This window comes from Salvelinus alpinus, chromosome 1 (genome assembly GCF_045679555.1).
Source record: "Salvelinus alpinus chromosome 1, SLU_Salpinus.1, whole genome shotgun sequence".
NCBI lineage: Eukaryota > Metazoa > Chordata > Actinopteri > Salmoniformes > Salmonidae > Salvelinus > Salvelinus alpinus.
In genome coordinates this window covers 15,623,412-15,635,253 of record NC_092086.1, presented here as the reverse complement: position 1 = coordinate 15,635,253, position 11,842 = coordinate 15,623,412, and the positions used below count along the sequence as shown (strand labels likewise).

The 11,842-nt window shown below is 45.1% G+C and overlaps 2 protein-coding genes across 3 annotated transcripts in view; both read left to right on the top strand.

Moving 5' to 3' along the window:
- The first annotated feature begins 208 nt into the window (after positions 1–208).
- LOC139570550 (cytokine-like nuclear factor N-PAC) lies at positions 209–5,277 on the top strand. The gene is made up of 4 exons (XM_071392506.1): positions 209–386; positions 492–671; positions 1,491–1,615; positions 3,276–5,277. The coding sequence occupies exons 1-4, from the start codon at positions 296–298 to the stop codon at positions 3,348–3,350; spliced, it is 471 nt and encodes a 156-aa protein (XP_071248607.1). The 5' UTR covers positions 209–295; the 3' UTR covers positions 3,351–5,277.
- A 1,193-nt stretch (positions 5,278–6,470) lies between these two features.
- Positions 6,471–11,842, top strand: part of LOC139570528 (protein rogdi homolog) — an 18,088-nt gene continuing 12,716 nt past the window's right edge. For both annotated transcript variants that reach the window (XR_011674095.1, XM_071392474.1), the window contains exons 1-5: positions 6,471–6,659; positions 7,880–7,951; positions 9,358–9,440; positions 10,697–10,751; positions 11,577–11,657. Coding sequence is in view for 1 of the 2 variants with exons in the window: in XM_071392474.1 (XP_071248575.1) it covers positions 6,585–6,659; positions 7,880–7,951; positions 9,358–9,440; positions 10,697–10,751; positions 11,577–11,657 (366 nt within the window). In the remaining variant the exon portion in view is untranslated. The remainder of the gene's footprint in view (positions 6,660–7,879; positions 7,952–9,357; positions 9,441–10,696; positions 10,752–11,576; positions 11,658–11,842) is intronic.

Below are 11,842 nucleotides of genomic sequence, written 5' to 3'. Positions count from 1 at the left end.
TCACAGGTATACACACACACAGAGCTCTCATAGGTATACACACACACAGAGCTCTCACAGCTTGTGATTCCAGGTGTATGCTACTCCCACTGTCGCTAGGTCATCATCACTCTCCCGTTGGGTACCGTCGTTACATCATCAATCATCTTATCCTATGCTCTCTCATTGGCTCCTCTACTGCCACACCACTGTCTGATTGGCTCCTGTCTCTGTCTGTCATTAGGTGATATCGTCGCGGGGCGGCCGCTTCCTGGAGGCTCCTGTGGCTGGGAGCCAGCAGGTGTCTAACGAGGGCATGCTGGTCATCCTAGCGGCCGGAGACAGGACGGTCTACGAAGACTGCAGCTCCTGTTTCCAGGCCATGGGCAAGACCTCATTCTTCCTAGGTAGATGGTCTGAGTTTTACGGGTGTCTTATCCCAGGGCTATCCAATTTCCTGTGTGTTATCAGGTGAAGCAGGCTAACATGTGTGTGTGTGTGTGTTTTATCAGGTGAGGTGGGTAACGCAGCGAGGATGATGCTGATCCTCAACATGGTACAGGGAAGCTTCATGGCAACCATCGCCGAGGGGCTGACCCTAGCCCAGGCCACAGGCCAATCACAGCATACCTTCCTGGACATCCTGTCTCATGGTCAGATGGCCAGCACCTTCGTGGACCAAAAATGCCAGAGTGAGTCGGAAACAAAAAGCCCCGCCGAGTCGGAAACAAAAAGCCCCGCCGAGTCGGAAACAAAAAGCCCCGCCGAGTCGGAAACAAAAAGCCCCGCCGAGTCGGAAAAACAAAAAGCCCCGCCGAGTCGGAAAAACAAAAAGCCCCGCCGAGTCGGAAACAAAAAGCCCCGCCGAGTCGGAAAAACAAAAAGCCCCGCCGAGTCGGTCAGCAGAAAATACACTGTCTTCCAAATGGCACCCTATTCCCTATATAGTGCACTAGTTTTGACCAGGGCCCTATTCCCTATATAGTGCATTACTTTAGACCAGGGCCCTATTCCCTATATAGTGCACTGCTTTAGACCAGGGGCAAATTGGAAACTCGGAGCATAGTGAATTCAACACTTTCACAAGCAACGTGCTAGAGGTGTCACTACAGACCCTGGTTCAATCCCGGGCTGTATCACAACCGTCCGTGATCGGGAGTCTCATAGGGTGGCGCACAATTTGCCCAGCGTCGCCCGGGTTAAGGGAGGGTTTGGCCAGGGTAGGCAGTCATTGAAAATAAGAATTTGTTCTTAACTGACTTGCCTAGTTAAATAAAGGTAAAATACATTTTTTAAAACCTGTCTTGTTTGGGGCAGGTGTTATCCCTAAAAGCATGACTCGTTTAGTAAAAGATGTCGCAGTAATGATGGATACAGAAGTTCCCCTGATTGTTCCATGTTCATGTTGTAATACCTTCTTCGTCTATGATTTAAACTATTCAAAATGGTACATTTGTTTCATTACATCTCTCCACTGGTAATGATGAGGTCTTTCCCCCGGATCTTTCCAGATATCCTACAGGGCAACTTCAAACCAGACTACTATTTGAAACACATTCAGAAGGATCTGAGGCTAGCCATCTCCATGGGCGACACAGCCAATCACCCGACCCCTATGGCTGCAGCAGCCAATGAGGTAAGACGTTGTTGGATTGACACACACAAAATGGCAGCCAATGAGATTCCAAATGGCATTGGGGGTAGATCTTAACTGTTTCAAACGGAATAAATGTCCACATACCCATAGACATTTTACCCATATTGTTAGCCCAGCACCTACAGTATATAAAATGTGATATACATATTCTACATAAGGTATGTCAACATTACTAACTGATATATAATAACCTGTCACTGTGGCAACACGGGTTCCTAACCTGTCACTCTGGGACCACGGGTTCCTAACCTGTCGCTGTGGGAACACGGGTTCCTAACCTGTCGCTGTGGGAACACGGGTTCCTAACCTGTCGCTGTGGGAACACGGGTTCCTAACCTGTCGCTGTGGGAACACGGGTTCCTAACCTGTCACTGTGGGAACACGGGTTCCTAACCTGTCACTGTGGGAACACGGGTTCCTAACCTGTCGCTGTGGGAACACGGGTTCCTAACCTGTCACTGTGGGAACACGGGTTCCTAACCTGTCACTGTGGGAACACGGGTTCCTAACCTGTCACTGTGGGAACACGGGTTCCTAACCTGTCACTGTGGGAACACGGGTTCCTAACCTGTCACTGTGGGAACACGGGTTCCTAACCTGTCACTGTGGGAACACGGGTTCCTAACCTGTCACTGTGGGAACACGGGTTCCTAACCTGTCACTGTGGGAACACGGGTTCCTAACCTGTCACTGTGGGAACACGGGTTCCTAACCTGTCGCTGTGGGAACACGGGTTCCTAACCTGTCGCTGTGGGAACACGGGTTCCTAACCTGTCGCTGTGGGAACACGGGGTCCTAACCTGTCGCTGTGGGAACACGGGTTCCTAACCTGTCGCTGTGGGAACACGGGGTCCTAACCTGTCGCTGTGGGAACACGGGGTCCTAACCTGTCGCTGTGGGAACACGGGGTCCTAACCTGTCGCTGTGGGAACACGGGGTCCTAACCTGTCGCTGTGGGAACACGGGGTCCTAACCTGTCGCTGTGGGAACACGGGGTCCTAACCTGTCGCTGTGGGAACACGGGTTCCTAACCTGTCACTGTGGGAACACGGGTTCCTAACCTGTCGCTGTGGGAACACGGGGTCCTAACCTGTCGCTGTGGGAACACGGGGTCCTAACCTGTCGCTGTGGGAACACGGGTTCCTAACCTGTCGCTGTGGGAACACGGGTTCCTAACCTGTCGCTGTGGGAACACGGGGTCCTAACCTGTCGCTGTGGGAACACGGGGTCCTAACCTGTCACTGTGGGAACACGGGGTCCTAACCTGTCGCTGTGGGAACACGGGGTCCTAACCTGTCGCTGTGGGAACACGGGGTCCTAACCTGTCGCTGTGGGAACACGGGGTCCTAACCTGTCGCTGTGGGAACACGGGGTCCTAACCTGTCGCTGTGGGAACACGAAGCCCCTGGGACACAGACACTGATTGAAACCTCCTATTTACCAGAGAAGAATCAGACTTGCTACAAGACCATCTCATGTTTTCTAATCCAGTGACATTGTTTCTTTTGGAACACCTCTCCTATTCTTTGGACCAAATTCTGTTTCCGTGAACAATAAAGTTATGTTTTGTATCACTTTATGACAACGTTACCTCTTGATACATAGTAACCATGTTTTTCTGTCTCTGTCTCATCTGTAGGTCTACAAGAGGGCTAAAGCACTGGACCAGTCAGACAACGACATGTCAGCTGTCTACAGAGCCTACATTCACTAAACCTCCTGAAGAGTCTCTCCTCGACCTGTCCTCTCCTCGACCTGTCCTCTCCTCGACCTGTCCTCTCCTCGACCTGTCCTCTCCTCGACCTGTCCTCTCCTCGACCTGTCCTCTCCCCGACCTCTCCTCGACCTGTCCTCTCCTCGACCTGTCCTCTCCTCGACCTGTCCTCTCCCGACCTCTCCTCGACCTGTCCTCTCTCCGACCTCTCCTCTCCTCTGGACCACACTTATCTTTTATAAATTTTTATTCCCATTTTATTAATTATTTTTGCCTGGCACCAGAGATATTGGTGTACTTCCCAGATGCCATCCTATTTCCTATATAGTACACTACTTTTGACCAGGGTCCATGATTTCCTCGTGAATGAAGCTGAATCCCCAACTCTGCAGAATCAGGGTCCTTGGGGCTCTGGTCAGAAGTAGTGCACTACATGGGGGAATAGTATGTCGTCTGGGAGGCAGCTATTCCTTCCCGGTAACGTGATGGGAACCTCTAACTAGTCCACCCGGAACATTGCACTGACTGAGGGTTCTAATGATGCTAGAAGAATGGTCCACAGAAGGTAGCTCCCCCCCCCCCCCCCTTCACATCTTTGCGTTTTGTTGTCGATAGTGTTGGTCAAGTTTGTGATGGTAAAGTACTGCAGGGTGTTCAGAACAGATTTTGGGATGCGGCCCCCATTGCTGGCGCACGGTAAGATGTTCAGTAGTGATTTGGAACGCGACACGTTGCCTGTTGCTGTCGGGTGGGTTTTGAAGCTGCTCGGGCCATGGATTAATTTATCACTCTTTTTCTTTCTTTGCATTTTATTTAATTATATGTGTGAAAAATGTCATCTTTAATTAGAATGTCCAGAATTTCATCTAAACGTATAAAGCTGTTGATATTATCTTTTAAAAAGAGGGCAAAGGCTTGAGGAGCACCAAGAGGAATAATGCCACTGCATTGCCTTAATATTGGAACCATTTGAAATCTTCTGACATGTATTTATTTATTTTTAGACGCTCTAGATCTCTCTATTCTACTTCTCTTTTGGTGCAGTTTGGCCTGGAGTTGTTTCCGTAGTTGTCTGAATCTGAACAGTGTTTGGTTTGTTGTGTTAGCCTGTTAGAGAACCTGCCCCCTTAAGGTTATATTAATAAGGTTATTCTGATGCCTTGTAATACAGTAATGACTTAATCCGTCTTCTAACCGGGATTCGTCCCAAATGGCACCCTACTCCGTTTGTAGTGCACTACTTTAGACCAGAACTCTGATCAAAAGTAGTGCGCTAGATAGGGAATAGGGTTCCATTTGGACACATCCCGGGACATTAAGGTGATCCTGTTTAAAACCCATGCAGTGGTCTAACATTATTAAAAACAGGCAAGTTGATCACTTTTTATTGTACATGTGTGTTTTGGACCCACGTTGCTTAGCGACCTGTTTGTATTTTAACATGACTATAGATCGCTTGGCTTGATGACTTGGGTTATTGCACCACGACAGTTCCCCTTTGCAGTGGGGGATAGATTAGCCTGGGTCCCCGTCTGTTTGTGCCGTCATGCCAACTCCTTGTCACTCATTGTCATATCCAACAGCAAGGAAGTGGGCCAAGACCACAAACAGATCTGGGATCAGACTAAGGAGGAAAGATTTATTTCTTACCAGATCAATCACCGTATAGAAAACTGTCTAACTACAGAATGTGCATTTCAGTTGAATCATAAACCACTCCCTGAGATTCAAGGCCCAAACTACAACCTTTTACGTTCTCCTTAAAAGGGTAACCTGGCAGGGCCATGAGAAGACAGGCAATTGTTACCCGAATGGCAGTGGGGGAATTTAGGCCACATAAAACATAACAAAATAATTTACTTTAAAGAGAATTAGTCACCATCGAAAGACCTCGTAACCTGCTTGAGGTGGGTTATTGTCATTTCAATAATGGTTTTATCCCTTTCTGTTGTAGTTCATTTTGATTTGAAGAAAATGTGAAACTATTCAACTCTTTGTAAAACACAATTGAACATGTATAACCTCTGATTTTGGTTGAATATCATTTTCATGTCGCAAGGTCTTGATCATCCCATTTGTAGAAGTAGGGCAAAAGGAAAATCTACAAGATGTAAATTTAAGTTTTAGTTTTAATTTGTTTAAACACGGAAATAGTTTAAAGATTTAAGAAGTATGTTTTTAGTAGGAAACATTCAAACAAATGACTTGTAAATAGCCCATATTGGTTGAGTGGATGTACGCTTTATAAATAAAGGGTAATATAAAATACTTTTGGTTAGACTCCTCTACTGACTGTCGATCATCTTGTGTGTCCCAAATGGCATCATATTCCCTATATAGTGACCCTGGACTAAAGTAGTGCACTACCCTATGGACCCTGGTCTAAAGTAGTGCACTACCCTATGGACCCTGGTCTAAAGTAGTGCACTACCCTATGGTCCGTGGTCTAAAGTAGTGCACTACCCTATGGACCCTGGTCTAAAGTAGTGCACTACCCTATGGACCCTGGTCTAAAGTAGTGCACTACCCTATGGACCGTGGTCTAAAGTAGTGCACTACATAGGGAATAGGGTACCATATGAAACACTGTCTTAATAATACTGTAGATTGTTCTGTTCAGTGTTTGCTGTTTTAAATTAATCTCTTGTAAACATTGTCTTTACGTGGCTTATACAGGTGATGTTGAAATGACTGTTGGGCCCTTTTTTTGTGCAGGGCCAGGCAGGGACGGTGAAACTGTAGGGATTTGGGATATTTATGTGAAACATCAAGGCTTTTTGTGCAGTTTATTAAATCCTCTCCTGATTTAAATTGTGTGTTATCATGAAACTCTCTTACACACACACACACAGTAGTGAACATATTGTTTTCACAAGGGAACACAGATCCAATTCAGTTGATTATAGATTGCAATCAGTACTTGATTAAACAGTACTGTTGTGTTTTGAGGTCGACCGAGGGAGAAAAGCTTAGGGGCCTGCTGCCTTTCACTGAGGTATAGTAAGAACTGCCTGCTCCAACCACTATTTTCCGCTTTTCATGGCCTGCTGCGGAAAATGTTTTAATGTGACGCAAGCCGGAAGTTCATTCCCAAAGAAGGGATTAGGGGGCGGGGCCACGATTAATTGTTAATGTGTGACTGAACTATCTTACTGAACGTAAACACAACCCTAGAAGAAGACGGGTGGAAGATCTTCTGGTTTACATACTTGGTGGACCAGTCTGCCTGCGGAAATGCTCAATCCTCAAAGATCTTTATCTGAACTACCAAAGATGTCGGGTCCAAGCCAAGCCGAGAGGGCTGTTTTGGTAAGCAACACTGGAAGGGTCGGGATCACGACAAGCTAGCTAACAACATAAATGGGTTAACCTTGGCTAGCTAGTTATTCACCGACGTCTAGCTAGCTATTTTGCTAGCCAACTATTGATTGTTATTGTTATGGGTGTATATTTTCTCATGCGATCTTCTTGCGTGATTAAAAGGGACATTAAGGACATGACAGACTGTCCATGACATAGACTGACCAGGTGAAAGCTATGATCTCTTGTCACTTGTTAAATCCTCTTCAACCGGTGTAGACAAAGGGGAGGACTGAGACAGGTTAAATAAGGATTTTTAAGATTGACACATGGATTGTGTATGTGTGCCATTCAGAGGGTAAACGGGCAAGACAAAAGATTGAAGTGCCTTTTGAAGGGGTATGGTAGTAGGTACCAGGTGCACCGGTTTGTGTCAAGAACTGCAAAGCTGCTGGGTTTTTCCACACTCAACAGTTTCCTGTGTGTATCAAGAATGTTCCACCACCAAGCATTGGAGTCAACATGGGCCAGCATCCCTGTACGACTCAGTATTAGGAAGGCGTCCTTAATGTTTTGTACACTCACTGCCGTAGCGCCTGACAGTGTCAAGAATAAAACTGCTCTGCTGCCTTGTGTCGGCAAGCTCTGTTCTGCTGGTTGTCAATGACAACGTGATATACAGTATGATCCATGTCCTCATAATAGTCACATTGAATGATTGTCACATATACAGCCTTTGATGGGTGAGGTCACCACTGCCCTGGCAACCCCATATATCTAGCCTTCTGTACACAGCTCGACCTATAGATCCATAGGTGTCAAGCGTCACATTCAGTCCTCAAGGGTGGGCTTCATCCAAGAACTCCCCAGTGAGAGAGAAGATATATGCAGGGCTTTCTATATAGCTAGCTAGTATACAGAAGCAGGTCTCTTAAAGGTACTGGAATGTATGTAGAGCAACATGCCTCTGTTGCTTCCTGTCAGATGACATTTCTACCATAGAATTAGAGTGAATCATTGTAATGCTTTGATTCCTGCATTCTGGGAAGTAGAACCACAGCATTCTCAGAACACCAGTGGAATTCTAATTGGAACCATGATAATGTGATCATTCTAGAACAGTATAAGCATATCTCTGCTGACCACCACAATAACTATCTTGTTTGTCTCCTCTCTCGTTCTCTCCCTCCCTCTCTCGTTCTCTCCCTCCCTCCCTTCCTTCCCCTCAGGAGGAGGAGTTTAACTGGTTGCTGAAAGAGGAGGTCCATGCTGTTTTGAAGCAGCTCCAGGATATACTGAAGGTAAATATTAGCTCTGGGGTGAAGTTTCTCTTTGGTACAGATCTAAGATCAGCTTCCTCTGTCCCTATCCTAACCTTACTGTTAGTGGGGGAAAATCCCAAACTGATCCAAGATCAGCGTCTAGGATCAACCTCACCCAACAACTAAGTAATTGGCTCCATAGGATCATAGAGCTCCGATCACAACACGAGACAATGGTGTCACTGAGGTGTCTTAACACTGCTGAGTTGTCAATATTGGGTTGGACCTAGCTGTGGTACACTGACCCCATAGCCATAGAGGAGGATCCTGTAAGAGCAGATTATCATGACTAATGGTAAACCATGTGGAACTAATGCATTCCCGAGACATTTCAACTTTGGCTAGGTTGTTGTGTAACTAAATTCTTCAAGTGTTGTTTGATTTCGGTGTACTGTTGTCAGAGTTGATTGCTATTTGTACTCACGCTTCTCAAGACATTTTATTGAATTATTGATGGAGATATTTACAATGCTGTAACTAGATTGTGTACAGGTTTATTATACTGAACCAGAATATTAATGCAACATGCAGCAATGTCATTGATTTGACAGAGTTAAAGTTCATATGAGGAAATCAGTCAATTTAAATAAATTCATTAGGCCCTAATCTATGGATGTCACATGACTGGGAATACAGATATGCATCTGTTGATCACAGATATCTTGCAGAAAATTGGGCCTCACAATGGGCCTCAGGATCTTGTCACGGTATTTTTGTGCATTCAAATTACCATAGATTAAAATGCAGTTGTATTTGTTGTCCGTAGCTTATGCCTGCCCATATCTTAACCCCACTGTCACCATGGGGCACTCTGTTCACAACGTTGATATCGGCAAACCGCTCGCCCACACAATGCCATACACGTGGTCTGCGGTTGTGAGGCCAGTTGGACACACTGCCAAATGCTCTAAAACGAGGTTGGAGGTGGCTTATAGTAGAGGAATGAACATTCACTTTTCTGGCAACATCTCTGGTGAACATTCCTGCAGTCAGCATGCCAATTGCACGCTCCCTCAACTTGAGACATCTGTGGCATTGTGTTGTGTGACAAAACTGCACATTTTAGAGTGGCCTTTTATTGTCCCCAGCACAAGGTGCACCTGTGTAATGGTTATGCTGTTTAATCAGCTTGTTGATAGGCCACACCTGTCAGGTGGATGGATCATCTTGGTAAAGGAGAAATGCTCACTAACAAGGGTGTAAACAAGTTTGTGCACAACATTTGAGATAAATACTTTTTTTTGTGCATTTCTGGGATCTTTTATTTCACCTCATGAAACATGGGACCAACACTTTACATGTTGAGTTTATATTTTTGTTCAGTGTAGATTGTGTCTATATAACTGTCTATATAACTAGATTGTGTACTATGTTTATGTCACCAGGAGGCATCCAGGAGGTTCTCCATTCCCACTCCAGGACTGGAGAGCCAACTGAAACAGGAGAACTTCATCCTGGGCAGCTCAACGTAAGATTTGGAGGGATTAATTCGTTGATTTGATTGGTTAATTGATGGTTAGTTAGTTTGTGACTTTGATTCTTTATTAGCCATTTTAAAAACATAGAATGTGTCTCCTTGATTCATAGCAATACAATAGACAAGACAGAAAACATGAATATAATGTACATGATAAGAAACCCCATCTAGTCCAGCCTAACGAAGACCTGTTGTTAACACATGACACAGATTAGAAACACATGTCGGATTATGTTATTTACCTTTACATTCCTTCTGGGGGCGGCAGGTAGCCTAGTGGTCAGAGGGGCGGCAGGTAGCCTAGTGGTCAGAGGGGAGGCAGGTAGCCTAGTGGTCAGAGGGGAGGCAGGTAGCCTAGCGGTCAGAGGGGGGGCAGGTAGCCTAGCGGTCAGAGGGGCGGCAGGTAGCCTAGCGGTCAGAGGGGCGGCAGGTAGCCTAGCGGTCAGAGGGGCGGCAGGTAGCCTAGCGGTCAGAGGGGCGGCAGGTAGCCTAGCGGTCAGAGGGGCGGCAGGTAGCCTAGCGGTCAGAGGGGCGGCAGGTAGCCTAGCGGTCAGAGGGGCGGCAGGTAGCCTAGCGGTCAGAGGGGCGGCAGGTAGCCGTTGGGCCATTAACTGAAAGGTTGCAAGATCAAATCCCAGAGCTGACAATGTAAACACCTGTCGTTCTGCCCCTGAACAAGGCAGTTAACCCACTGTTCCTGGACCGTCAATGTAAATAAGAATTTGTTCTTAACTGCCTTGCCTAGTTAAATAAAGGTAAAATAAATTAATAATATTAGAATTCTCACACAACATGCATAACCAAAGCTAGTTATTTTCTAATTGTCTTTTTTGGGGGGTAATGTGATTCAATCTATAGAGCACGAAAATAGGCTGATGCCTTGTTGCACCCATTTAAAGTTCAGAAGCCAGTCCCAACATCTCACCTGTTTATCTGTTAGTGTGTGTGTGTGTGTGTGTGTGCTTCAGGTCCATGGCTGTACTGTATGTGTCTTGGTTGAGGGAAAACTCCTGTCTGTCAACATTTGTTATAGTGGAGGGCTTGTTTATCCATTACACAACCTTCTGTTTACAGACCACATCAACCACAAGTTTCTAATCTGCCGGGACCTGAGTCTATGACAAGGTGACATTATGACATAGGACTCAGGTCAACAGTAGTGTAGTGTGTAGGGGATAGGGTTCTATCTGGGACTTCCACACTGTCGTTATGACAGTCTTGTGAGTCCTGCTGTCTTGTCTTCGCAGCATGGACCAGGTGAAAGGAGTACTGACTCTACAGGGAGAGGCCCTGACTCAAGCTGTGAGTGTCTCTTTTCTCTGGTTCTAGACTATTCTCTGTAAACATTCTCACTGGCAGGGTTTGACTGTGTTTTAGTAGAGAGAACATGTTACAATGTCAGGTTCTGTAATGTGTTTTAGTAGAGAGAACATGTTACAATGTCAGGTTCTGTAATGTGTTTTAGTAGAGAGAACATGTTACAATGTCAGGTTCTGTAATGTGTTTTAGTAGAGAGAACATGTTACAATGTCAGGTTCTGTAATGTGTTTTAGTAGAGAGAACATGTTACAATGTCAGGTTCTGTAATGTGTTTTAGTAGAGAACATGTTACAATGTCAGGTTCTGTAATGTGTTTTAGTAGAGAACATGTTACAATGTCAGGTTCTGTAATGTGTTTTAGTAGAGAGAACATGTTACAATGTCAGGTTCTGTAATGTGTTTTAGTAGAGAGAACATGTTACAATGTCAGGTTCTGTAATGTGTTTTAGTAGAGAGAACATGTTACAATGTCAGGTTCTGTAATGTGTTTTAGTAGAGAGAACATGTTACAATGTCAGGTTCTGTAATGTGTTTTAGTAGAGAGAACATGTTACAATGTCAGGTTCTGTAATGTGTTTTAGTAGAGAGAACATGTTACAATGTCAGGTTCTGTAATGTGTTTTAGTAGAGAACATGTTACTATGTCAGGTTCTGTAATGTGTTTTAGTAGAGAACATGTTACTATGTCAGGTTCTGTAATGTGTTTTAGTAGAGAACATGTTACAATGTCAGGTTCTGTAATGTGTTTTAGTAGAGAGAACATGTTACAATGTCAGGTTCTGTAATGTTCACCCTTTGTCTTCACAGGACATCAATCTGAAAACTGCTAAAAGCAACCATGTGATGCATTTCACATTCAGGGATGATAAGCAGTGGAAATTACAACAGGTACTGTAGGAAGGAGGTGTTTCAAGTTGTAATGTGCACAAGTACAGTGAAATGCCTCTAAACCAAGGATCCTCAACTAGATTCAGTCACAACTTTTTCTTAAAAGATGATGATCGTGGGTCAGAACATAATAAAACTAATATTTATAGATTGCAAATTGACCGCAAGAAGCCTAAACAGATATA